This window comes from Bombina bombina, chromosome 4 (assembly GCF_027579735.1).
Source record: "Bombina bombina isolate aBomBom1 chromosome 4, aBomBom1.pri, whole genome shotgun sequence".
In the NCBI taxonomy this organism is placed as follows: Eukaryota; Metazoa; Chordata; class Amphibia; order Anura; family Bombinatoridae; genus Bombina; species Bombina bombina.
The window spans coordinates 1,081,051,819-1,081,076,681 of NC_069502.1; the positions used below are offsets into that span (position 1 = coordinate 1,081,051,819).

A 24,863-nucleotide genomic window follows, 5' to 3' on the forward strand; every position below is an offset into this window, starting at 1 on the left:
AAACCTTCAGCTCCCTCCACAGATTTTTTATGGGATTAAGGTCTGGAGACTGGATAGGCCACTCCAGGACATTAAAGTGCTTCTTCTTGAGCCACTGCTTTGTTGCCATGGCCATGTGTTTTTGGTCATTGTCATGCTGATCCATTTTCAATTCCTTGGCTGAGGTAAGGATGTTCTCACCCAAGATTTGACGGTAGATGGCCCCGTCCATTGTCCTTTGATGCGGTGAAGTTGTCCTGTCCCCTTAGCAGGAAAACACCCCCAAAGCATAATGTTTCCACCTCCATGTTTGATGGTGGGGATGATGTTCTTGGGGTCATAGGCATCATTTCTCCTCCTCCAAACACAGCGAGTGGATTTGATGCCAAAGAGCTCGATTTTCGTCTCATCTGACCACACCCCTTTCACCCAGTTCTCCTATGAATCATTCAGATGTTCATTGGAAAAACTTCAGATGTGCCTATACATGTGCTTTCTTGAGCAGGGGGACCTTGCGGGCACTGCAGGATTTCAGTCCTTCACGGCGAAGTGTGTTACCAATTGTTTTCTTGGTGACTATTGTCCCAGCTCCCTTGAGATCATTGACAAGATCCTCTGTGTAGTTCTGGGCTGATCTCACCATTCTCATGATCATTGAAACTGCACAAGGTGAGATCTTACATGGAGCCCCAGACTGAGGGAGATTGACAGTTATTTTGTGTTTCTTCCATTTGCGAATAATCGCACCAACTGTTGTTACCTTCTCACCAAGCTGCTTGGCGATGGTCTTTTAGCCCATTCCAGGCTTGTGTAGGTCTACAATATTGTCCCTGACATCCTTGGATAGCTCTTTGGTCTTAGCCATGGTGGAGAGTTTGGAATCTGATTGATTGCTTCTGTGGACAGATGTCTTTTATACAGGTAACAAACTGAGATTAGGAGCACTCCTAATCTCAGTTCGTTGCTTGTATAAAAGACACCTGGGAGCCAGAAATCTTGCTGAATGATAATTGATCAAATACTTATTTCACTCATTAAAATGGAAATCAATTTATAACTTTTTTGAAATGCATTTTTTTGGATTTTTTGTTGTTATTCTGTCTCTCACTATTCAAATAAAACTACCATAACATTATAGACTGATCATTTCTTTGTCAGTGGGCAAACGTACAAAATCATTAGTGGATCAAATCATTTTTACCCTCACTGTATGAACGTATACATATTTATTTATGTGCTTCATGCAGTTATTATTTCAAAAATAAAAACTACACTACAATGTATAATCTCTGCTTAATTTTCGGAGCGCTAATTGCTACTACGAGCTCGCTGTAGCAATAACCAGCCACTTGTAATGGCTGGTTAGTTATAAATTAGCGCTCTACTTGTAATCTAGTCCAAAGTCAGCTAAATATATTTTCATTCAAAACACAGCATGAATGTGAGATGACAGGATGTGGGATGTTAACCATATAATTAGCACAAATATTTACCAATGTAATGTGAAGGGTCAAATAAAAAAAAACTGAGTTATCTGCTTAGCTTAGTACTATGGTATAATTCTAGATAACAGGGAAATATCCATTACAATTAGTAATTATATTACCATTCTTCTAGACATAAGAATAAAGATTGTTATCATGAAACAGGTGACACCTTCTGGGGGGTTGACCACTACTGTGTCTAGATTGTGTAGTTGTATCAATCAGAATCAAGGTTTGATTTATTTTTGTGTGTTTGCATTTATTTGCTGGTGTAAATATGTGAGTACAGTATACTGTAGTAACACATTCATCCGTTGCCTCATAGGACTGTGTTCTGGTGTTAGCCTATTATCAGTAATTTATCTGCAGAGTCTGTATGAACAAAGCATGTGGCTAATCAAGCTTGCCTGGAAGTACAGCATGCTTAATTCATTTATCCACAGCACTTTTCTTGCTATTGATGCACATCAGTCAGCTGCACCCAGGCCTCAGGGAAGGGGGTATCTGGCAATACAAGAATAAGGAAGACCTAATATTTCTGACAAAACTACGTCATCACCTGTAGTTACAGAATGGTCTTGGTGTGTTGGAGCTATATAAATAGAGGGGATCTGTACAAATGTGAGAACAGACTTGAAACCAAATTGTGCATCACACAGCACGTCTGTTCTACTGTAGCTACAAATGTCTATTAGTAGTTTTTCCCCTTCTGCAAAGGAGACCTACTCAACAATGGAAAGCGCAAACAGCTATCTGAATGGAGACATGAGCTGCAATCATTTAAACAGCTACACCAATGGGACAACTGATGTGAAGATGACTTTAAAGCAGCAAATACTAAACCAATGCAACAAGGACCTGAATGCGCAGGATGCCGCGTCAACGTTAGAAAAAGCATATACTGCCATCCTCAGAGAGCTTGGTGAGAATCCTGACAGGGAAGGACTGCTGAAGACCCCAAGCAGAGCTGCAAAAGCTATGCAATTCCTCACCAAAGGCTATCAAGAGACAATACACGGTGAGCCTGCAGATCATTTTACAATTACTGTTCATATCAGTCATCAGGTATTGCCTCTTATTTTTAGGGACATTGTACTCAAAATGACTAAAATGCATATGAAAGAGTAGCATTTAGATATGTTGTTTGTTTGTTTCACCTGAAAAAAATGTTAAGTAAAATTATGTTTAAATTTAAATAGACATGGAACCCAAACTTTTTCTTTCATGATTCAGATAGAGCATACAATTTTAAACAACTTTCCAATTTACTTTTATTATCTAATTAGCTTTGTTCTCTTGGTATCCTTTGTTGCAAAACATACCTAGGTAAGCTCAGGAGCTGGAAACTAGCTGCTGATAGGTGGCTGCATCTACATGCCTCTTGTCATTGGCCTAACGTTGTGTTCAGCTAGCTCCCAGTAGTGGATTAATTCTCCTTCAATAAACGATACCCAAAAAATGAAGGAAAATTAATAATAGAAGTAAATTGGGAAGTTGTTTAAAATTCTGTTGCCTGTGATCTGTATATTATTTATGGTGACATATTAATGACATTTTGGTACTGCTCGTTTGTTTTGTAAGAAAGCAATTCATTTTTAGTAGTCACGTTTTTTAGTGCATCAATATTCATTTATGCCAGAGCTTCTATTAACAAATCAGGGTTGTTTGTTAAATTACAGGTTTCAGGGGGTGCACATCTCTTGTTATGAAAAGTTCTCTTGATGACCCTAATTGTATTTATTCTTACATTTTTTAAAGCTCCTGTTTTCTATATAAAATTAATAATTTTGAATAGGTCTAACTAGTTACAATTGTTTGTTCATCCCCTTAAACATTTGAATGAATTAAACACTGCATATGAAAGGTACATAAAGGTAGAATTTGAAATACACAGTATTGAATTTCATACTCTATCAGAAGCATTATTGCAATATTTATATTAATACAACTGTTTGTTTTTTTTACAAAGCTATAAGGGAAGTTTGGGAAAACTTTTTTTGTGTATGCTCCAAGTCCCAGTGCAGTCATGTTACAGTTAAAACATGCAAAAAATGTGACTAAATTTTTAGGCTTACTATAGGGCAGTGTTTCTCAACTCCAGTCCTCAGGACCCTTACTCAGGCCAGATATTCATTATATCGGAACTAGAGCACAGGTGAAATAATCAGCTGATCAGTAACCATGGTTACTAACCTGCTCTCACCATTCAGATGATTATTTCACCTGTGCTCTAGTTAAGATATAATGAATATCTGGCCTGTTAAGGGTCCTGAGGACTGGAGTTGAGAAACACTGCTATAGGATATAGAACTTGCTTGTTCACTTAAAGGGACATTAAACACTGAATACATGCTAGATAGAATGATGCATTCAAAGAAAAGATTAGTCCATGACTAACATGTAGATGTATTTTTTAAAGTTTCATTAGTTGTTTAACCCCTTAATGACCACAGCACTTTTCCATTTTCTGTCCGTTTGGGACCAAGGCTATTTTTACATTTCTGCGGTGTTTGTGTTTAGCTGTAATTTTCCTCTTACTCATTTACTGTACCCACACATATTATATACCGTTTTTCTCGCCATTAAATGGACTTTCTAAAGATACCATTATTTTCATCATATCTTATAATTTACTATAAAAAAAATTATAAAATATGAGGAAAAAATGGAAAAAAACACACTTTTTCTAACTTTGACCCCAAAAATCTGTTACACATCTATGACCACCAAAAAACACCCATGCTAAATAGTTTCTAAATTTTGTCCTGAGTTTAGAAATACCCAATGTTTACATGTTCTTTGCTTTTTTTGCAAGTTATAGGGCCATAAATACAAGTAGCACTTTGCTATTTCCAAACCACTTTTTTTCAAAATTAGCGCTAGTTACATTGGAACACTGATATCTTTCAGGAATACCTGAATATCCATTGACATGTGTATATTTTTTTTTAGAAGACAACCCAAAGTATTGATTTAGGCCCATTTTGGTATATTTCATGCCACCATTTCACCGCCAAATGCGATCAAATAAAAAAAATCGTTCACTTTTTCACAAATTTTTTCACAAACTTTAGGTTTCTCACTGAAATTATTTACAAACAGCTTGTGCAAATATGGCACAAATGGTTGTAAATTCTTCTCTGGGATCCCCTTTGTTCATAAATAGCAGACTTATATGGCTTTGGTGTTGCTTTTTGGTAATTAGAATGCCACTAAATGCCACTGAGCACCACACGTGTATTATGCCCAGCAGTGTAGGGGTTAATTAGGGAGCATGTAGGGAGCTTTTTGGGGTAATTTTAGCTTTAGTGTAGTGTAGTAGACAACCCCAAGTATTGATCTAGGCCCATTTTGGTATATTTCATGCCACCATTTCACCGCCAAATGTGATCAAATAAAAAAAAAAGTTACATTTTTCACAATTTTAGGTTTCTCACTGAAATAATTTACAAACAGCTTGTGCAGTTATGGCACAAATGGTTGTAAATGCTTCTCTGGGATCCCCTTTGTTCAGAAATAGCAGACATATATGGCTTTGGCATTGCTTTTTGGTATTTAGAAGGCCGCTAAATGCCGCTGCGCATCACACGTGTATTATGGCTAGCAGTGAAGGGGTTAATTAGGTAGCTTGTAGGGAGCTTGCAGGGTTAATATTAGATTTAGTGTAGAGCTCAGCCTCCCACCTGAAACATCAGACCCCCTGATCCCTCCCAAACAGCTCTCTTCCCTCCCCCACCCCACAATTGTCCCCGCCATCTTAAGTACTGGCAGAAACTCTGCCAGTACTAAAATAAAAGGTATTTGGCCCTTTTTAAAAAAAAAAAAAGAAGCATATTTACATATGCTGATGTGTACGATCCCCCCTTAGACCCCAACCTCACTGATCCCCCCTAAAAAGCTCTATAACCCTCCCACTCTAACTTAATGGGCGCCATCTTGGGTACTGGCAGCTGTCTGCCAGTACCCAGTTTAGAAGAAAAAAATGTTTTTTTTTAACATTTATTAAAAGTTTCTGTAGTGTAGCTTCCCCCCACACAAAACCAACCCCCCACCCCTCCATGATCACTTTTTGTGCTTTTGCACAAACAAGATTAGGTCTTAATTATTAAAACATTTTCCGTAGTGTAGCGGTTCCCACCCGCTCCCGCCCCGTGCACGCGCCCGCCCGCCACCCTCCGTGCACGCGCGCGCCCCCTGTGCGCGCCCCCGACGATCGCGCCCCCGATCCCGCCCCCCTTGACGTCATGCGGCACACCGATGGCCGCCCACCCGCCTCCCAAGTCGGCTCCCACCCACCAACGAAACCGGCCATCGATGTCCGGTGCAGAGAGGGCCACAGAGTGGCTCTCTCTGCATCGGATGGCCGTAAAAGGTTATTGCAGGATGCCTCCATATCGAGGCATCACTGCAATAACCGGAAAGCAGCTGGAAGCGAGCAGGATCGCTTCCAGCTGCTTTCCACACCGAGGACGTGCAGGGTACGTCCTCAGGCATTAACTGCCTTTTTTTTGAGGACGTACCCTGCACGTCCTCGGTCATTAAGGGGTTAAAAAGTGACAAAATAAGTGTAAAGTTTTAGTGTCTATAAAACACTGGGAGCTGCCATGTTGTAACTTGTGTTACCTTCTCTGCTGTGGCCAATTAGGGACAGTTATACATAGGTCATTAGAGTGTGCAGCCAATGGCTGTGTGTGATATAACAGTGTTCTGCACTTCCATTTCTAACAGGAACTGAAAAGCTCACAATTTCAGAATGGAATTACAGGCAAACAGGACAAAATAAATAATGAAAGTATATTGCAGAGTTGTTTTATATATACAATTTATCATTTTATATTACCATCTCAAAGTGTTTAACGTCCCTTTAAAGGGATAGTAAAGTCCAAATTAAACTTTAAAAATTCAGATAGGGCATGTTATTTTAAAAAAATTACTTTTATCATCAAATTTGCTTTGTTCTCTTGTTATTCTTATTCTTAGTTGAAAGCTAAACCTAGATAGGCTCATATGCTAATTTCCAAGCCCTTGAAGGCCACCTCTCATCTGAATGCATTTAACAGTTTTTCACAGCTAGAGGGCATCAGTTCATGTGTTTCATATAGATAACACTGTGCTGACACACGTGAAGTTATTTAAGAGTCAGCACTAATTGCCTGAAGTCTGTCAAAAGATCTAAGATAAGAAGGCAGTCTGCAGAAGCTTAGATACAATGTAATTACAGAGGTAAAAACTATATTTCTATAACAGTGTTGGTTATGCTAAACTGGGGGATGTTAAATAAAGGGATTAACAATAACATTTTTGGTGTTTACTATCCCTTTAATTCCTGAGGTTAGTGTTGTCATTTGCTTGCCAGGTATTAGTTATTACTCCCCTTTTTCATCATGACACAATTATAATATACTCTGTATGGATCTAACTTCATACACTTAATTGGAAACTGAGTTTCAGAATTAAGTAATAATTTATCAAAAACTGGTCCTAATTACAGCTTGGTAGCATCTACTATAAATGCATCAATCAAATCAAATTCTGTTGGGCAGAATTATCCTTGAGTGTTAACATACAGTAAGAAATGTCCTTTACAATAAACCCTAGTAATTTAAGATCAAAATGTGGTATGACCAAGGCCATAAACAGCAGTAAAACTGTACTTTGTGTCTTTGTAGCATGCTTCAGCGACGAGCCCGTTATAAATATTGTAATCATATCTGTGTAGGGCACTGGTTTTGTCCCCAGGCCTCCCTAACAGGCCAGATTTTGAGGATGTCTGAATTAGAGCAGAGTTTCTCAAGCGCGGCCTCAAGTACCCCAACAGGCCAGATTTTCATTATAATTGAACTAGAGCACAGGTGAAATAATCTTCTGATGAGTGAGAACAGGTTAGTTACCATGGTTACCGATCAGATGATTATTTCATCACCTGTGCTCTAGTTCAGCTATAAAACCTGCCCTGTTGGAGGTACTTGAGGACCACGGTTGGGAAACACAACTAGAGCACAGGTGAAATAATCAGCTGATTAGTAAACATTGTTATTTTACCTGCTCTTACCCAAGCTAATCTAAAAAACTGTCCTGTTTAAAGGGACACTGAACCCAAATTTTTTTTTTGTGATTCAGATAGAGCATGCAATTTTAAGCAACTTTCTCATTCACTCCTATTATTAATTTTTCTTTGTTCTTTTGCTATCTTTATTTTAAAAAGAAGGCATCTAAGCTAAGGAGCCAGTCAATTTTTGTTTCTGACCTCTGGACAGCACTTGTTTATTAGTGGGTGAATTTATCCACCAATCAGCAAGAACAACCCAGGTTGTTCACCAAAAATGGGCCAGCATCTAAACTTAAATTCTTGCTTTTCAAATAAAGATACCAAGAGAATGAAGAAAATTTGATAATAGGAGTAACTTAGAAAGTTGCTTAAAATCCCATGCTCTATCTGAATCACAAAAGAAAAAATTTGGGTTCAGTGTCCCTTTAACATCATTCCCATAATTGATATGCTTATAACAGCTTGGACTGTCCATTTTTTAATAATATACATAGCTATCAATGAATTAGGGGGCGATTTATCAAGCTGAGGCGTACAGGGACACACATACGCGCCCCTGTACCCCGCAGCTTGCCTCTGGTGGGCAGAATTCCCCTGGCAGAATTCAGCACTGCACACGAGCACTATTTTGCGCTCACGTGCAATCCCGCCCCCTGCCACGTACAGCCAATCACGCGCAGGCAGGAGCTGTCAATCTCCCCGGTCGGACAAAAGGTTAGGAAAGCAGCGGTCTGATGACCGCTGCTTGTTAAATACGGCGTGCAGGTTCTCTTGTGAGAACCTGCAGTTGTAGGGGGTCGAAAAGCTTGCGAAGCCTTTGATAAATCGACCCCTTAGACACAGTATCTATCTCTGTCTATCTATATGACCAGACCACAGAGACTTTGGGACACTTGAGTAGAGATAAAACATAATTTTATGATGGATCATCTAAATTTGTTTGCATGATATTAAATGATACACTAAACCCAAATTTTTCTTTCATGATTCGAATAGAGCGTGCAATTTCTAGTTTACTCCTATTATTGAAAAAGCAGGAATGAAATCTTAGGAGCCGGCTCATTTTAGGTTCAGAGCTTGGGTAGCGTTTGCTGATTAGTGGTTAAATGTAACCATCGATCAGAAAGTGCTATCCAGGGTACTGAACCAAAAATGGGCCGGCACCTAAGCTTACATTCCTGCTTTTTAAATAAAGATACCAAGAGAAAGAAGCAAAATTAATAATAGGAGTAAATTAGAAAGTTGCTTAAAATTGCATGCTCTATCTGAATCACAAAATAAAATATTTGGGGTTAGTATCCCTTTAAACTTGTTTGTCTTCAGCAACAGAAAACAGAAGCTTTCATGGATCTTGGAGAGTTCAGAAAATTATTCATAATACAGCATAGGAATTTCTAAATATTTTTTAAAGTGACACAAAACACATTTTCTTTCCTGATTGAGATAGAGCATTCTTTCTCAACCAAGGTACTCGAGTACTCCCAACAGACCAGGTTTTTATTATAGCTGAACCAGTGCACAGGGGAAATAATCAGCTGATGGGTGAGAGCAGGTTAGTAACTTGAGGACCGTGGTTGAGAAACACTGAGATAGAGCATGCCATTTTAAATAACTTTCTATTTTATTTCTATTATCTAATTTTTTTTGTTCTATTTGTATCCTTTGTTCAAAAGTATATCAAGGTAGGTTCAGGAGCTGCTAATGGGTGGCTGCAAATATATCCTTCTTCTCATTGGGTTTCAGCTAGCTCCCAGTAGTGCATTACTGCTCCTTTAACAAAAGATAGCAAATGAATGAAGCAAATTAGATTTGAATCATGAATGAAAAATTTAGGGTTTTATGTCTTTAAAGCAGGGCGTTCTAATATTTCAATCAAGACAATACTACACACATATAGCTTGCGGCTAAATACAAATTTCTGATTATACAAAAAGCTCTTGTGTCAAAGTACCTTACCTAACACCCCCCCCCCCCATCACACTTGTCTGACTGCTCTTGCTGTCCGTATACAAAGCAAGTGACACTTGTATACGCTGATTTCACATATAAATCTGTACACATTATGACGTGAGTTATGGTTTCACCCTTTCACTTATAAGCTTTGTTTTATTGTATTTTCAGACATACTAAACAATGCAATATTCGACGAAGATCACGATGAGATAGTAATTGTAAAGGGCATTGATGTTTTTTCGCTATGTGAACATCACCTGGTACCGTTTTTTGGAAAGGTATGTATAGAATAAATCTAATAAAAAGTAGCAGCAAACAGTAGAGGTGCCACTAATAATTACTAGGCTAACGATCGACCACTAATGTAATTAAGCATTCACCTATTTGTGTGTGTTTGTATATTTTATATATATATATATATATATATATATATATATATATATATATATATCCCAAACTGCTACAGGAAAAAGCTTACTAACCCACACACTGGGTTATATTTACACACTTGCACAGGATCAGGGGTCAAGTACTACAAAAAAAAGTGTGGGAACTCACCAAGACTTCCACCTCCCCTCACAATTAATATTGTTTTATATACATATATATATATATATATATATATATATATATATATATACACAGTATATATATATATATATATATATATATATATATACATACACACACAAATACTGCATTTATATGCATATAATCTATAAACTTTGGTTAATGAAAGCAAATTAAATCAAATGAAGGGTTGAATGGTTGCCTTTGGGCCTGAGAATACTTCTGTCACAGTCTCACCCACTTAAGGTGCAATAGTCCTATTTCTACTGAGGGGAGTTAAATAACCCCAGAGCACAGTGCAGGGTGATAACACAGCAGGACCGCTGACAGGCTTGCATTTAGTGTATTGTACAAAGTGTTACTGCTCATTACTAGAGGATCTCACTATCCCTCTAACCAGACTGTGTTCCAGCGACTCCCACCAGCAGCAGCAGTGTTTACTGAAGCATTTCTGTTCTCTGTCCAGAGGGAACTTAGTTCCTCCTGCAAAAATATTGCAGGAACTCCGTTCCCATGCGTTCCCACGTGACTTGACCCCTGCATAGGATTACCTTTACACACACACACACACACGGTTATATTTACACACATACACTGGGTTACATTTACACACTTGCACAGGATTACCTTTACACACACAATTGGTTATATTTACACACATACACTGGGTTACATTTACACACTTGCACAGGATTACCTTTACACACACACTGGGTTATATTTACACACTTGCACAGGATTACCTTTACACACACACTGGGTTATATTTACACACATACACTGGGCTATATTTACACACTTGCACAGGATTACCGTTACACACACACTGGGTTATATTTACACACATACACTCGGTTACATTTACACACACACTGGGCTACATTTACACACTTGCACAGGATTACCTTTACACACACACTGGGTTATATTTACACACATACACTGGGTTACATTTACACACTTGCACAGGATTACCTTTACACACACACACTGGATTATATTTACCACATACACTGGGTTATATTTACACACATACACTGGGTTATATCCACACACATACACTGGGTTACATTTACACACTTGTACAGGATTACTTTTACACACACACTGGTTTATATTTACACACTTGCACAGGATTACCTTTACACACACACTGGGTTATATTTACACACATACACTGGGTTACATTTACACACTTGCACAGGATTAGCTTTACACACACACTGGGTTATATTTACACACATACACTGGGTTACATTTACACACTTGCACAGGATTAGCTTTACACACACACTGGGTTATATTTACACACATACACTGGGTTACATTTACACACTTGCACAGGATTACCTTTACACACACACTGGGTTATATTTACACACATACACTGGGTTACATTTACACACTTGCACAGGATTACCTTTACACACACACTGGGTTATATTTACACACATACACTGGGTTACATTTACACACTTGCACAGGATTAGCTTTACACACACACTGTGTGTACACATACAGCAGAGTTTATCAGATAAGAAACTACAAAACAATGAAGCTTCTCCTAAATAAATAACACTCTACAGTGAGAGGTCCTGGTTGGCTTTTCCAAATATGGCAAGCGGCGGGTGGGGATTGTCTACTGAAATGTAATCCCTGTTCCTTTAATCATTTTGCCACAAAAATAAGTTTGCATATCTTTAGGCATCATCTCAGCTACACATTATGGTGGCCAGAGTGTCATTTTATATTGAGGTGAACATGAGTTTTAGCTAGGGTTGCCACCTCAGCCATGTTTTCCTGGACACTTATGAGTTACACATACTGCAGGGTGTGCAGGGAGGAACATTTATTGTGTTTCTGGACAGCTCTATTCATATTCCTCCCTGCACACCCTGCAGCATGTGTAACTTATAAGTGTTCTGTATTTTAAGGGATGGGTGGCAATCCTAGTTTTAGCGCTTGAAAACCAGTTTCAAACTGAGCTTCAAAGAAGATGCAGTTAGTGGCAGACACTTAAAAACAATAAAATATAACAGTTTGTAGAAAGTTGTTGTTGATAAAGTTTAAAATGGAATATAATGTATCCCATGCTTTTTAACTTCCAATATTCAGACCACACAAGTAAAGACATTAAACACCTTGTTTTGTGTAAAAATCTGCTTGTCCAATGCTCTCTAATAAGGCCAAAAAAGCAAGTTTTGTAACCAGCAAATGGTGCAAATTAAATAGCTGATTTAGGCAATGAAAACCTAGGTTATATATTTTGCTTTTTTGACTTCTCTAGGGAATGTGGGGCAAAGCAAAGATGTTTACACAAAACAAATAGGCATTTAATGTCCATTTAAGAAAAACAGACTAAACATATTATCCTTAACCCGTTAAGGACCGGGCATTTCAGACAAAAAGTTCCCTAAAAGACCAGAGCATTTTTGCCATCACTACATTTAAACAGAAACAGAGCCTTTTTTTTTTTTTTAGTAGACAACCCAAAATATTGATCTAGGCCCATTTTGGTATATTTCATGCCACTATTTCACCGCCAAATGCGATCAAATAAAAAAAATTGTTAATGGTTGTAAATGCTTCTCTGGGATCCCCTTTGTTCAGAAATAGCAGACATATATGGCTTTGGCATTGCTTTTTGGTAATTAGAAGGCCGCTAAATGCCGCTGCACACCACACTTGTATTATGCCTAGCAGTGAAGGGGTTAATTAGTTAGCTTGTAGGGTTAATTTTAGCTTTAGTGTAGAGATCAGCCTCCTACCTGACACATCCCACCCCCTGATCCCCCCCTGACCCCCCTCAAACAGCTCTCTTCCCCACCTCACCTCACAATTGTCACGTCATCTTAAGTAATGGCAGGAAGTCTGCCAGTATGAAAATAAAAGCCTTTTTTTTTTTTTGAAATATATTGCTGCATTGTAGGTTCCCCCCCAACCTCCCTGATCCCCCCCCCCCCAAAAGAAAAAGTTTCTAACGCTCCCCTCTCTACCTATTTGACGCCATCTTAGGTACTGGCAGCTATCTGCCAGAACCAAGTTTGCTGCAAATTTGGCTATTTAAAAAAAAAATATATTTATATAAGACCAATTTTTTCTGTAATGTAGCTGCCCCCCTCAATACCCTACCACCCTCCCCCTTCCAGATCGCTTTCCGTTAATGGATCCCACATGGGATGCCCCTACTCCCTCCTTCCCCCTCAATGATGCATTTTTTTTATTTTTTTTATTCAATGTAGCGTGGCTGAGCAGTCCCACCCACCTGCCTCCCTCCTTAAAGGGACAGTCTAGTCCAAAATAAACTTTCATGATTAATAGAGAATGTCATTTTAAACACCTTTCCAATTTACTTTTATTACCAATTTTGCTTTGTTCTCTTGGTATTTTTAGTTGAAAGCTAAACCTAGGAGGTTCATATGCTAATTTCTAAGCCCTTGAAGGCCACCTCTTCTCTCAGGGCATTTTGACAGTTTTTCACCACTAGAGGGTGTTAGTTCATGTGTGTCATATAGATAACACTGTGCTCAAGCACGTGGAGTTCAAGTGAGCCAGCTCTGATTGGCTAAAATGGATGTCTGTCAAAAGAACTGAAATAAGGGGGCAGTTTGCAGAGGCTTAGATAACAAGGTAATTACAGAGGTAAAAAGTGTATTAATATAACTGTGTTGGTTATGCAAAACTATGGAATGGGTAATAAAGGGATTATCTATCTTTTTAAACAATAAAAATTCTGGTGTAGACTGTCCCTCTAACCTCCCACCCACAAACGATCTGCACCACCGCTGTCCGATGCAGAGAGGGCCACAGAGTGACCCTCTCTGCATCGATAACTCTGCAAATCTATTTCTGCAGTGCCCCACTTGTGGGGCATGCAGAAATAGCGCAATCTCGCTATTTTGAGAAAAATTGCGGCAGAGATAAGCCCAGGACTGCAGCGACGTACAGGGTACGGCGCTGGTCGTTAAGGGGTTTATAAATAAATTATATTATAAAGTTGTGCTTACATGATCTATTATATTCTATTTTATGCCACTGATTTACTTACCTTAAGCAAATACAAATATTTTTAGAATATTTAAAGGGACATGAAACCACACTTTTTTCTTTCATGATTTATAAAGAGCATGCATTTTTAAATAACTTTCCAATTTACTTCTATTATCTAATTTGCTTCATTCTCTTGATATAATTTGTTGGAAAGCATATCTAAATAGGCTCAGTAGCTGCTGATTTGTGGCTGCACATAGATGCCTCATGAGATTGGCTCACCACTGTGCATTGTTATTGCTTTAACAAAGGATATCTAAAGAATGAAGCAAATTACATAATAGAAGTACATTGGAATGCTGTTTAAAATTGTATTCTCTATCTGAATCATGAAAGAAAAATGTCGGGTTTCATGTCCCTTTAACACCAAACCATTTCCATTGTACCTTGATAATAAAGGCAGTTTTAAAGCACATTTTTAATTCAGCATGAAGAATTTGTGTGCAGGTAAAATATAAATATGTTTTATGTTTTTTTGCTGTTACAGGTGCACATTGGTTACCTGCCAAACAAGAAAGTTGTTGGATTAAGCAAACTAGCAAGGTGAGAAATGGCTCAAATCTACAGATTATGAGTTTATAATTAGGATAAGTAAATTACTTTATGATAATATCTTGTCGGCCTGACGTATGATTTCCTATATTTAGGTGCTAAATTCTAAGAAAGAAAGACAAACAGGAATTACCTATCTTAGTGCTACATATTTTAGAGCATACAATTTAAAGCTGTATCAGTATTTATATAAAAATAGGCTATGTATAAACATGTGTGTATATAATTACAGGTAATTTAGTGTCATTTCCTGTTTCATTGTGTATGTTATCTTACAAATAAATTAAAGACAATAATGGACCTATTTAACAGAGCAAATATTTTTTTGGTCCCCCTAAAGGTAGGCTGACCATATTGCCGCTTTAAAAAGGGACACATATGAAAAATACATTTGTCAGGGTTCTTATACAAAACATTTCTTTAAACAGACCTAAAAATAACCCTGACATATGTATTTTTCATACGTATCCCTTTTTAAAGCGGTAATATGGTTACCCTACCTAAAGGTAACTCAGTAGTAAGTAAGGTTGCCACCTCAGCCATGTTTTCCTGGACACTTATGAGTTACACATGCTTCAGGGAGTGCAGAGGGGAACATGAATTGCACCCCTGGACAGCACTATTCATGTTCCTCCCTGCAGCATGTATAACTCATAAGTGCACAGGAAAACATGGCTGGGGTGGCAACCCTAGTAGTAATCAATAGTAATAATATAAATATGTAGATAGGATACACCTGCACTAATAAAAGGCTCTCCGGCATAAGAATGGTAAACATTCTGCACACACGTATGTATAAACTGGCTGCTATGGACCCCCCAGAACTTGGGCCCTGGCACCACTGCACCTGCTGCATCAATGGTAATTCCACTCCTTAATAAACACATGTGAGATAATATCCCCTATAGTCATTTAAATGTAAGTGGCTCTGACTAATAAAATGATGATGTCATCTTTCTCTAGGATTGTTGAAATCTACAGTCGAAGGCTACAAGGTATGAAATGTCAAACTTAAAACACTCTATTTTACAGGTTTCGTCCCACTCAAGTTGAGGAGAAAGCAGTACAGGTACAAATCCCCAAATCCGGAAATCCAAAATTTTGAATTATTCAGAAATCCAGACTTTTTTATTAATATAAAAAAAAATAGTAATAATAAAATTATTAAAAATTACACAATTTTCCCTGTCAGTAAATCACAATCTTCTTTGCCTGCATCTTTGGCTTGGTTTTTGTGTTCTAAAATGCAAATTATAGTACTGTACTATCTTTCTGATGGTGCTATGTGTACAAACATATGAAAAATGATATAAAACTACTTTAAAGGGACACTGAACCCAATTTTTTTCTTTTGTGATTCAGATAGAGCATGACATTTAAAGCAACTTTCTAATTTTTTCCTATTATCAAATTTTCTTCATTCTCTTGGTATCTTTATTTGAAATGCAAGAATGTAAGTTTAGATCCCGGACCATTTTTGGTGAACAACCTGGGTTGTTCTTGCTGATTGGTGGATAAATTTACCCAACAATAAAAAAGTGCTGTCCAGGGTCCTGAGCCACAAAAAACTTTGATGCCTTCTTTTTCAAATAAAGATAGCAAGAGAACGAAGAAAAATTGATAATAGGAGTAAATTATAAAGTTGCTTAAAATTGCATCTCTATCTGAATCACGAAAGAAAAAAAATTGGGTTCAGTGTCCCTTTAAGGTGTCATGTATAATCTGTATTATGACATGTAAATACACTTGGTACTATCCCCTCTCCAAGTTGTCCCATTTTACAAGATGAAAATATAGAACTATTCCGAAATTCAAAATATTCCAAAATCCAAACCTTTCCAGTCCTAAGCAGTTTGGATAAAGGGATTTGTACCTGTAAAAGTACATAATAAGATTAAGTCATACTGCTGCAGAAACCCATATTTGTACCTAGATTCATTACGAATGATTGGGTTGTCAAAAGCATATGTTTAACTAAGATCCTTCTAACCTTTGCAAGACTGTAAAATATGAGCACGTATCCTCAAATTAGCTAACTAGAGTTCTGTCATCCAATATTTGAAGAGAAAACTAAAACTCATTTGACTTTCTTTAATGTATATACATAATGGGCTGCATTACAAGTGGCGGGCTAAATGCACTCAAAGTAAACAATTAGCGTAACCACATTAGCGTGCATATTACAAGTTGAAAGTAAAAAAGGTAGCATGCAAGCAAAATGACCCAGTTGCGCTAACTTCAGGACTTTGGATATTATGACCACGCAATTCCTCCCCATAGACTTCTAAGGGGCGCTCTGAAGAAATTAGAATTAGCTAACACTAACCCAACACTTGTCTAGACCAACTGCACTAAAGTCGAAAGTGCGTTATTTTACATTCCAATGATCTTCACATAGAATATATTCTTTAAAAATGTTAAACATATAGTTCTATATAGAGTTTATATGAATATATATATATATATATATATATATATATATATATATATATATATATATATATATATGTGTATATATATATATATATATATATATATATATTATTTTTCCTTCTATGTGAAGAACATAGGAATTTCAAGTATTTCTATTCAGAACACATTACAATTGAATAAAAATGATATTGTATGTTTAAAGGTATTTGATTGGGAAGGGCTCAAAACTGTGTGTGTGTGTATATATTTATACATGTGTATGTTTATATTTGCATATATGTATGTATGTGTGCACATACATATTTACACATATAAACATATATATAGATATTTATATACAGTCCAAAAGAACCTCACGCTCAGGCCTCCATTGAAAAAGGCTCCAGGAGGAGCCGAAATGTTTGGAACAGGCTTTTGTCTTCTTGCCCTTAAAAGCTTATTTGAAAACTTATCCCTGTCCGTTGTGCCTGTTTTAAGAATCTCCATATGCAGTGGCTGAGCGTGAGGTTCTTTGGGACTGTATGTACACATTATTTAACAGAGCACCAGGGTATCTACCTGCTGGTGGTGTGTGCCATTTCCCATTTCACTTTTTTTTTAAATATATATATATATATATATATATATATATATATATATATACACCCCCACACACCTATTTAGACATATATACAGTATGTGTGTAATATATATATATATATATATATATATATATATATATATATTGGAGCCCTTTCCGGTCATTTTGCCATATACCATATTTTTTTTAAACCTTTTTATAAATATTAGAATTATATTTTTAATTGGAAAGTGTATATTTAAAGGGATACCCATTTTTTTCTTTCATGATTCAGATAGAGCATGCAATTTTAAGCAACTTTCTAATTTACTCCTATTAATTTTACTTCGTTCTCTTGCTATCTTTATTTGAAAATGGCATCTAAGATAAGGAGCCAGCCAATTTTTGGTTCAGCACTTGCTTATCATTTAGCCACCAATCAGCAAGCACAACCCAGGTGTGAACCAAAAATGGGCCGGCTTCTAAACTAACATTCTTGCTTTTCAAATAAAGATAGTAAGAAAATGAAGAAAAATTGATAATAGAAGAAAATTAGAAAGTTGCATGAAATTGCATGCTCTATCTGAATCATGAAAGAAAAAAAATGGGTTCAGTGTCCCTTTAAGTTTAATAGTTTAATATGTTTTTGATGTGTTTTTAGTTTGGTGGTCATATCCATTGAAAGGTTGCACTTGAGTGATGATGTTCGGCTTAACCCTTCTCTGGCAAATGCGATTTACTATGGACTAATGTTAGTGCGGCCCAGCGATATTGCATATTGCATCCCGCGCAATCATTAACGCGCCACTTGTAATCTAACTGTGTGTGTATAGTCTGGAGGGAAATGCAACACTCACTAGACTTGTGTGTGTTGTATGTGTTGCATGTTTGTATATATTATCCGGCTAAAAATGCTGTTATTATTTATTTTATTAGCCAGTATAAAGTAACATTTGTTTGTGTATCAGTTTGAGTATCAGTTTCTAAACACAAATAAATGATATTAATTCACAGTTCAAGAGAGGCTCACTAAACAGATTGCATTAGCAATCAACGAGGCTCTTCAACCAGCGGGAGTAGCTGTTGTCATGGAAGCTTCGTAAGTAATCTGTTGTGATGATCATTATCAATCTGTTAATCTGGTATCTAATGTAAAAGGTCTGGTCCATCAAGACTAAAGGGACAAACTGAAGGATTCAACCCTTTAAGAGTACTAAAAACTGTTGCTGAGTGGTGTGGGATAGCCCTCGTCAAACAACCAAAGAGTTAATGAATTTAAAGTAACATTTTCTGTGTACTGCAGTTAGTTAACATACCGCCCAAGTGTGAACTTTCGGAAAACATTAGCTCTTGTTGCTGTAATTGTTTTTCAAATATCTACATACAAAATTAATGTTTTTAAAGTATTTTAAACTGACGATTGTGTAGCATTATACTACTATACGTACTTCATTGTCCTTGATTGTGCTTATTTAGGGCTAGTTAACAATTGCTTTATGCATCACACAATGTCAGTGTTTTTCCAGTCCTTGGGGCACACCGACAGTACAGATTTTCAGGATATTTGAACTAGAGAACAGGTGAAATAATCAGCTGATGGGTAATAGCAGGTCAGTAGCTATGGTTATTGATCATCTAATTGTTCCACCTCAAGTTCAGATATCATCAAAATCTGTCCCGTTGGTGTAATCAGTGTGTAGCATTTAGCAAATTAAAGTATATCATTTGCAGAGGTTAAAGGGACATGAAACCCAAAATGTTTGTTTCATGATTCAAATATGCTTAATTCTCTTGGTATCCTTTCTGTCATTCAGTTAGGTAATTCCAAAAAAATATTCTTAAAAATGTGTATATATATAATGTAAACTTAGCTGTGGTTATACTAGTTATGCACAGTATGTGTGTGTGTGTATATATATATATATATAATGTAAACTTAGCTGTGGTTATACTAGTTATGCACAGTATGTGTGTGTGTGTATATATACACATTATAGATGTTTGTACCTTTTAAAACAAAATCATGTTAGTGGTCCACGGGATTCAAAATTGTGAGTTTAGTGGTCCCTGAGGTCTGAAAGGTTGGCGACCCCTGCTCTATATGAATCATGAATGTTTAATTCTGACTTTACAGCTCATTTAAATACATAGTCAAAGTTATTCTTTTTGTGCCACTCCAGAGATCACAGCTGAAGAGCAAATGAGAAGCAGGTATACATTTTTATGCTCTGATCACTGACTCTATCTGTATCATTTGGAACAAAAAGGTGTTGTTCCAGAAGTCTAACTTTAAATATGTGTTTCAAAGTTATTAAAACATAGTAAAATAATGTTATGTGTATAAAAATGTGTTTTAAGTTATAAAATCCCTTTAAGTAAAGCAGAATGATTGAATCTGTAATTGCTTTTTTTAATACCATTTCTCAAGTGATCAATCTGTTTTTCAGGCACATGTGTATGGTAATGAGAGGGGTACAGAAAATCAACAGTCGGACCGTTACCAGTACAATGCACGGAGTTTTCAGAGACGATCCAAAGACCAGGGAAGAATTCCTTTCCTTAATCAAGAGCTAGGATATAGCAGAGCAACAAAAAATTTGTACAAGTGTAATAGTTGTACTTGACTGATATAATCATACTGTAAACTTTGAAATTTACAAGCGATGGTGCTAGTTTTTTTTCCATATAATAATTTTACGTATAAAGTGAAATTACAAATTCAAATTAAAAAATATATATGTATAACTTTTTTCTCTCAATGTGTTCCGTACACATTTACATATCTATTGCTTTCATTCATTTAAAACAAATACAAAGATCATTTTATATCAATGTTGTAGGCATTAATATCGCTGACCTTTGGACAAAAACCAATGCAACTTGCAACATCCAATCAACTGAAAGGATAAATGAGCCATACAATAAAATAATGCTGTGCCAGAAATAATATCTGCTGGACATCAGTGTTCCCTCTAAGGCCAGTTTTGTGTGCGGCCCAGCAGTGAAACAGTTAATTAGGTAACCACACCCTACAATTAGCAAACACTACACAATGCAGATGGCAAGGTATGGTTCTCTTGTTAACTGTTTCACTGCTGGGCTGCACACAAAACACTGGTCATTACTGAGATTTGCAGTGCAGAATGTGAAGGTGTTGAGACCTAATTTGCATATCCCTACCCAGAATACCTAGCTGCAGCAGAAACCGTGCACAAGCATATGTATGTCCAGTTCCTTATTACGATGCTTCTTAAACTTTATGGTGTATATTTTGTGAAAATAGGGACCGTTACCTTCCGCAACTGGGCTTCACAGGTATTTACCACAATGTGTCTCAAAACAGCCTTTTTTTGCATTTGATTGTGAAGTACTCACACAGAGTTGAAGAAATAAGTTCTCTGCTGTGAAGTGGAGCTACATGAATAACAGGTCTGGCGAGACTACGCTGGAAGCATTTGGAAGATAGAGGTACAAGCTAAGCAGTGTGTTTGTTTAAACTCTTGGAGAGAGACTGCAGGTAACAGAACAAAAAATCAAAGGTGTGGCAAAGGAAGGGGCTGGAGGTTTCAGGTAATATCATACCATGTTATGAGACACATTGTGGTAAATTCCTGTGAAGCCCAGCTGCGGAAGGTAACGGTCCCTATTTTCACAAAATATACATCATAAAGTTTAAGAAGCATTGTAATAAGGAACTGGACATACATATGCTTATCTGCTGCTCAGTAACCTGCTTGCCTGTTTCATATTAACACTTATTATAAGGCTTAAAAAGCATTGCAATAAGGAGCTGGACATTTATATGCTTATTTTCTGCTTATTATCCTGCTTGCCTGTTCACCATACTAACGCTTTTCCTGACACAAATGCTTGGAGACCTATTTTGACTTCATTAACATAAAGTTACTATTTGACACTACTATATTATTACTTTTTGGAAATGGACTATTTGCAGTTTGTCATTATCTTTGCAAAGATTTTTTCTTAAAGTAACAGCGCTGTTATTTCCTAGTCATTGTGGCCACATAAGATTTTTGTGACTAGGTATAGCTTTCAATGCTGATGCATAGTGTGGTTTAGTATGTATGTTGAATGAATGCAATGTGTGAGTACTTGATACTTTGTGTATATATGTATATTTGTTCAGCTTTACCAATATTTGCTTGATTTGTTTCAGTTCTGGGATTGGAACTGTGTAACAATAAATACAGGTATACCCCGCTCATACAGCGGGTTAGGGACCGGAGCCCCGCTGTAAAGTGAAAACCGCCTTAAAGTGAAACAAGGCAGTTTTAGCTTTCTTTTCAGTGATTAAAAACTTGAAAACATGTTTGAACTAACTTATATTATGGGTGCAATAGTGCTATGTTTAGTTTAACACTAGCACAGCACAGTATTACATTAGTATTCAATAAATACCGTACCTGTAAAATAGAGACAATTACTGTAGTAAAATTTGCCAGACTATAGCAGAGACACAGATTGCACTGTAATGCTATAAACAGAGCAAACTTAACATAACAAAATGGTGCCAGTCACTTTTCTCGCAATCTCAAGATGATTACAGCACTGTTTCAAAATCCTTGGAGGTTGAACTTCAGCTCCACAAAGCGCTGTATTAGCGAAGCGCTGTAAAGTGAGGTATACCTGTATGTGCTTTATATAAATATAAAGAGTGCTGTATTCCCTGTCTTTTTAAAGGCCTAATATTAGACTGAGGCTTTTTTTCTTTTCTTATAGTGTTGTATAAATGCTTCTATTATTTTACATTTAAATACAACCATGCACACTTCAATGTTGACCTTCCTAGCATTTTAAGTGTTAGCCAAGATTTAGCAACAATAAAGAGATGCGTCTGACCCTTCTACAGATGAGGATACTGTGATTTCTCATGTGCCTTTCAAAACACTCACTTTACACACATTCCTTTCTTCTAATGTATTTCTATTATCAATTAATCTTTGATCTATTTGTATCTTTTTTGAAAAGCAGGGCTGTATGCTTAGGAGCAGACCATTTCAGGAGCACTATATGGCAACAGATTTGTAAGAATCTTATCCATTTGCAAGAGCACTAGATGGCAGCGCTATTACCTGTCATGTAGTTCTCCATATGCCTACCTAGGTATCTCTTCAACACAGAATATCACAGCAGCGAAGCAAATTTGATAACAGAAGTAAATTGGAAACTTGTTTTAAATGGTGTGCACTGTCTGAATCACAAAAGAAAATGTTTTGGGTTTCATATCCCTTTAAATTGCAAAGCTGTTTACCACACAATTAAAAAAATTAATATAAAAATCTCAAGGTCAGTGGTGCAACTTAATATATGGGCAGCTAATCAAGGGGCTAAAAAGGTGGTGAAGACACAATACACAATATATGGAGCCCTTTCCAGCTCATTAGGGGTGCTACACATGCATTTGGAGGTGCATACCACCCCTCACCCTCAGCACCCCCATAGAACTGCCCCTGCTCAAGGTATTTACTGTCTTTTTAATTAAACACGTTTCTATGACAGATGTTAATACACATAATGCATACACATATTCCTGCATTTAGTGTTACATCCAACCACTTTGTATGTGTGTGATTACCCAGCATGCATCAACAGGTTTACAGTTGTATTGGTCTTCAACATTTGATTGGTCAATAATCTGACTTTTAACATGTGACGTTTCATAAAAACTATAAAGAATTCAGTGGTCAATGTATCTACACTACATAGAGTCACTAAAACCATAGCATCACGTGTCTAGATGTACCAAGCTTGTGTGACTAAAATGCATCTTGCTCTATATTCCTGAACATGTTACTTATCTAATTGTTCCAGTCCTTTCCAATTGGTATTGAAAGGGACTATAACGATGAGATAAGTCAGAAGCCCTGGCAAGATGCATTACATTAAAAGTAACAGGAACTCTGATTTTCACATCTTATAAGGGTGGAGGAATATGTACTATTAACATTTAAATTGCTGTTAAATGGACATGAAACCCCAAATGTTTCTTTCATGGTTCAGATAGAGAATGCAATTTTTTAAAAACACATTTTTATTGAACATCCGACACCTGGTACAATATATGTGCAGACAAATCCGATACAGACTGAAATAAACATACAAGTACATGAGAGTGAACATATTCATGTTGTCATATCAAAGTCCATAATACATAGCTATCTACTGGGATCACCCAGTACCGAAGAAAATGGGATTCGATCAAGCGTCAGCGTCCATTCTTTTTTTTTCTTTTCTATTCCAGAGGGAATAATTGAAAACAATCCTATGACCTTTTAAGGCCTAGGTTGTTGTCCAGTTTTTATACAAGTAACAATATTAAGAACCACAACAATAAGTAAATCAACAGTAAATAAACAAACCGCAAACAAATAACAAACAGCCATAAGACTGTGAACCATAAGGCTGTGAAATATAGCAAACCCCCCCCCCCAAAAAAAAGAAAACCCAGATCTGTTAATTCCAGATATTCAATTCCCCCTCAAGTTAGCCTCTAGCATACAGTATATATGGTGTTTCTGAACGGAGCCAGTAATTGTCTTTGCAGCAACACGTCCAGCGTGTTTAGGTATGGCTGCCATTTGACCAGGAAGCACGGGGTCTGTGCAGAAACATCGGCCACAGTGTCAGCTTGTTCATAGAGTACATAATGGAAAAGCAGTTGTTTAAAAAACACAAAAGAAGGCGCTTCTCTCTGCAACCATTTACAAAAAATACATTTCCTGGCTATTAATAAATCAATTGTCATAATTTTCTGGTTACATCTGTGACAAGGCAACTGGTCAAAAAACAAAACATTTGACATTGTAAGTGACACCTGTTGAGACAGCATTATAGACAACCAATACAAAACTTGGCCCCAATATTGTCTAATTTTGGGGCAATACCAGAGGTAATGTAAAAATCAGCATCTGGGAAGGAACATTTTCCACACACATTAGAGAAATCTTTTCTTAACTTACTCAGTCTGTTCGGGTAATATAGTCCTGGTGTATAAGTCTCACGTGAGATTCCCTAAGATCCACTGCTAAAGTAGCTTAGCGGTCCACGTCAGCCTAAGGCTGTTATGCACAGTGTCTATAGTCTGAAATCTAGAGGTATGTTTATTCCAAGTAGACATTAAACCATGCTGTGATGCCAGTAGGGTAGAGCTCAGTAGTGCTTGATATATAGGAGAAATGGCAAAGTTATTAGCTCTAAATAGGTAGTGAATAGG

The 24,863-nt window shown here is 36.9% G+C and overlaps 1 protein-coding gene across 1 annotated transcript; it reads left to right on the top strand.

Moving 5' to 3' along the window:
- Window positions 1–2,001: 2,001 nt before the first annotated feature.
- LOC128657829 (GTP cyclohydrolase 1-like) lies at window positions 2,002–20,374 on the top strand. Its single transcript, XM_053712251.1, has 6 exons — window positions 2,002–2,481; window positions 9,634–9,743; window positions 14,573–14,628; window positions 15,601–15,632; window positions 18,644–18,728; window positions 20,077–20,374. The coding sequence occupies exons 1-6, from the start codon at window positions 2,148–2,150 to the stop codon at window positions 20,201–20,203; spliced, it is 744 nt and encodes a 247-aa protein (XP_053568226.1). The 5' UTR covers window positions 2,002–2,147; the 3' UTR covers window positions 20,204–20,374.
- The last annotated feature ends 4,489 nt before the right edge of the window (window positions 20,375–24,863 follow it).

What these genes read in the sequence shown, in the direction of transcription:
- LOC128657829 (XM_053712251.1), top strand. Translation starts at nt 2,148, where the DNA reads ATGTCTATTAGTAGTTTTTCCCCTTCTGCAAAGGAGACCTACTCAACA. An exon ending in TGGTACCGTTTTTTGGAAAG is followed by an intron (nt 9,744 to 14,572) that starts GTATGTATAGAA and finishes TTGCTGTTACAG; the next exon opens with GTGCACATTGGTTACCTGCC. An exon ending in GCTGTTGTCATGGAAGCTTC is followed by an intron (nt 18,729 to 20,076) that starts GTAAGTAATCTG and finishes TCTGTTTTTCAG; the next exon opens with GCACATGTGTATGGTAATGA.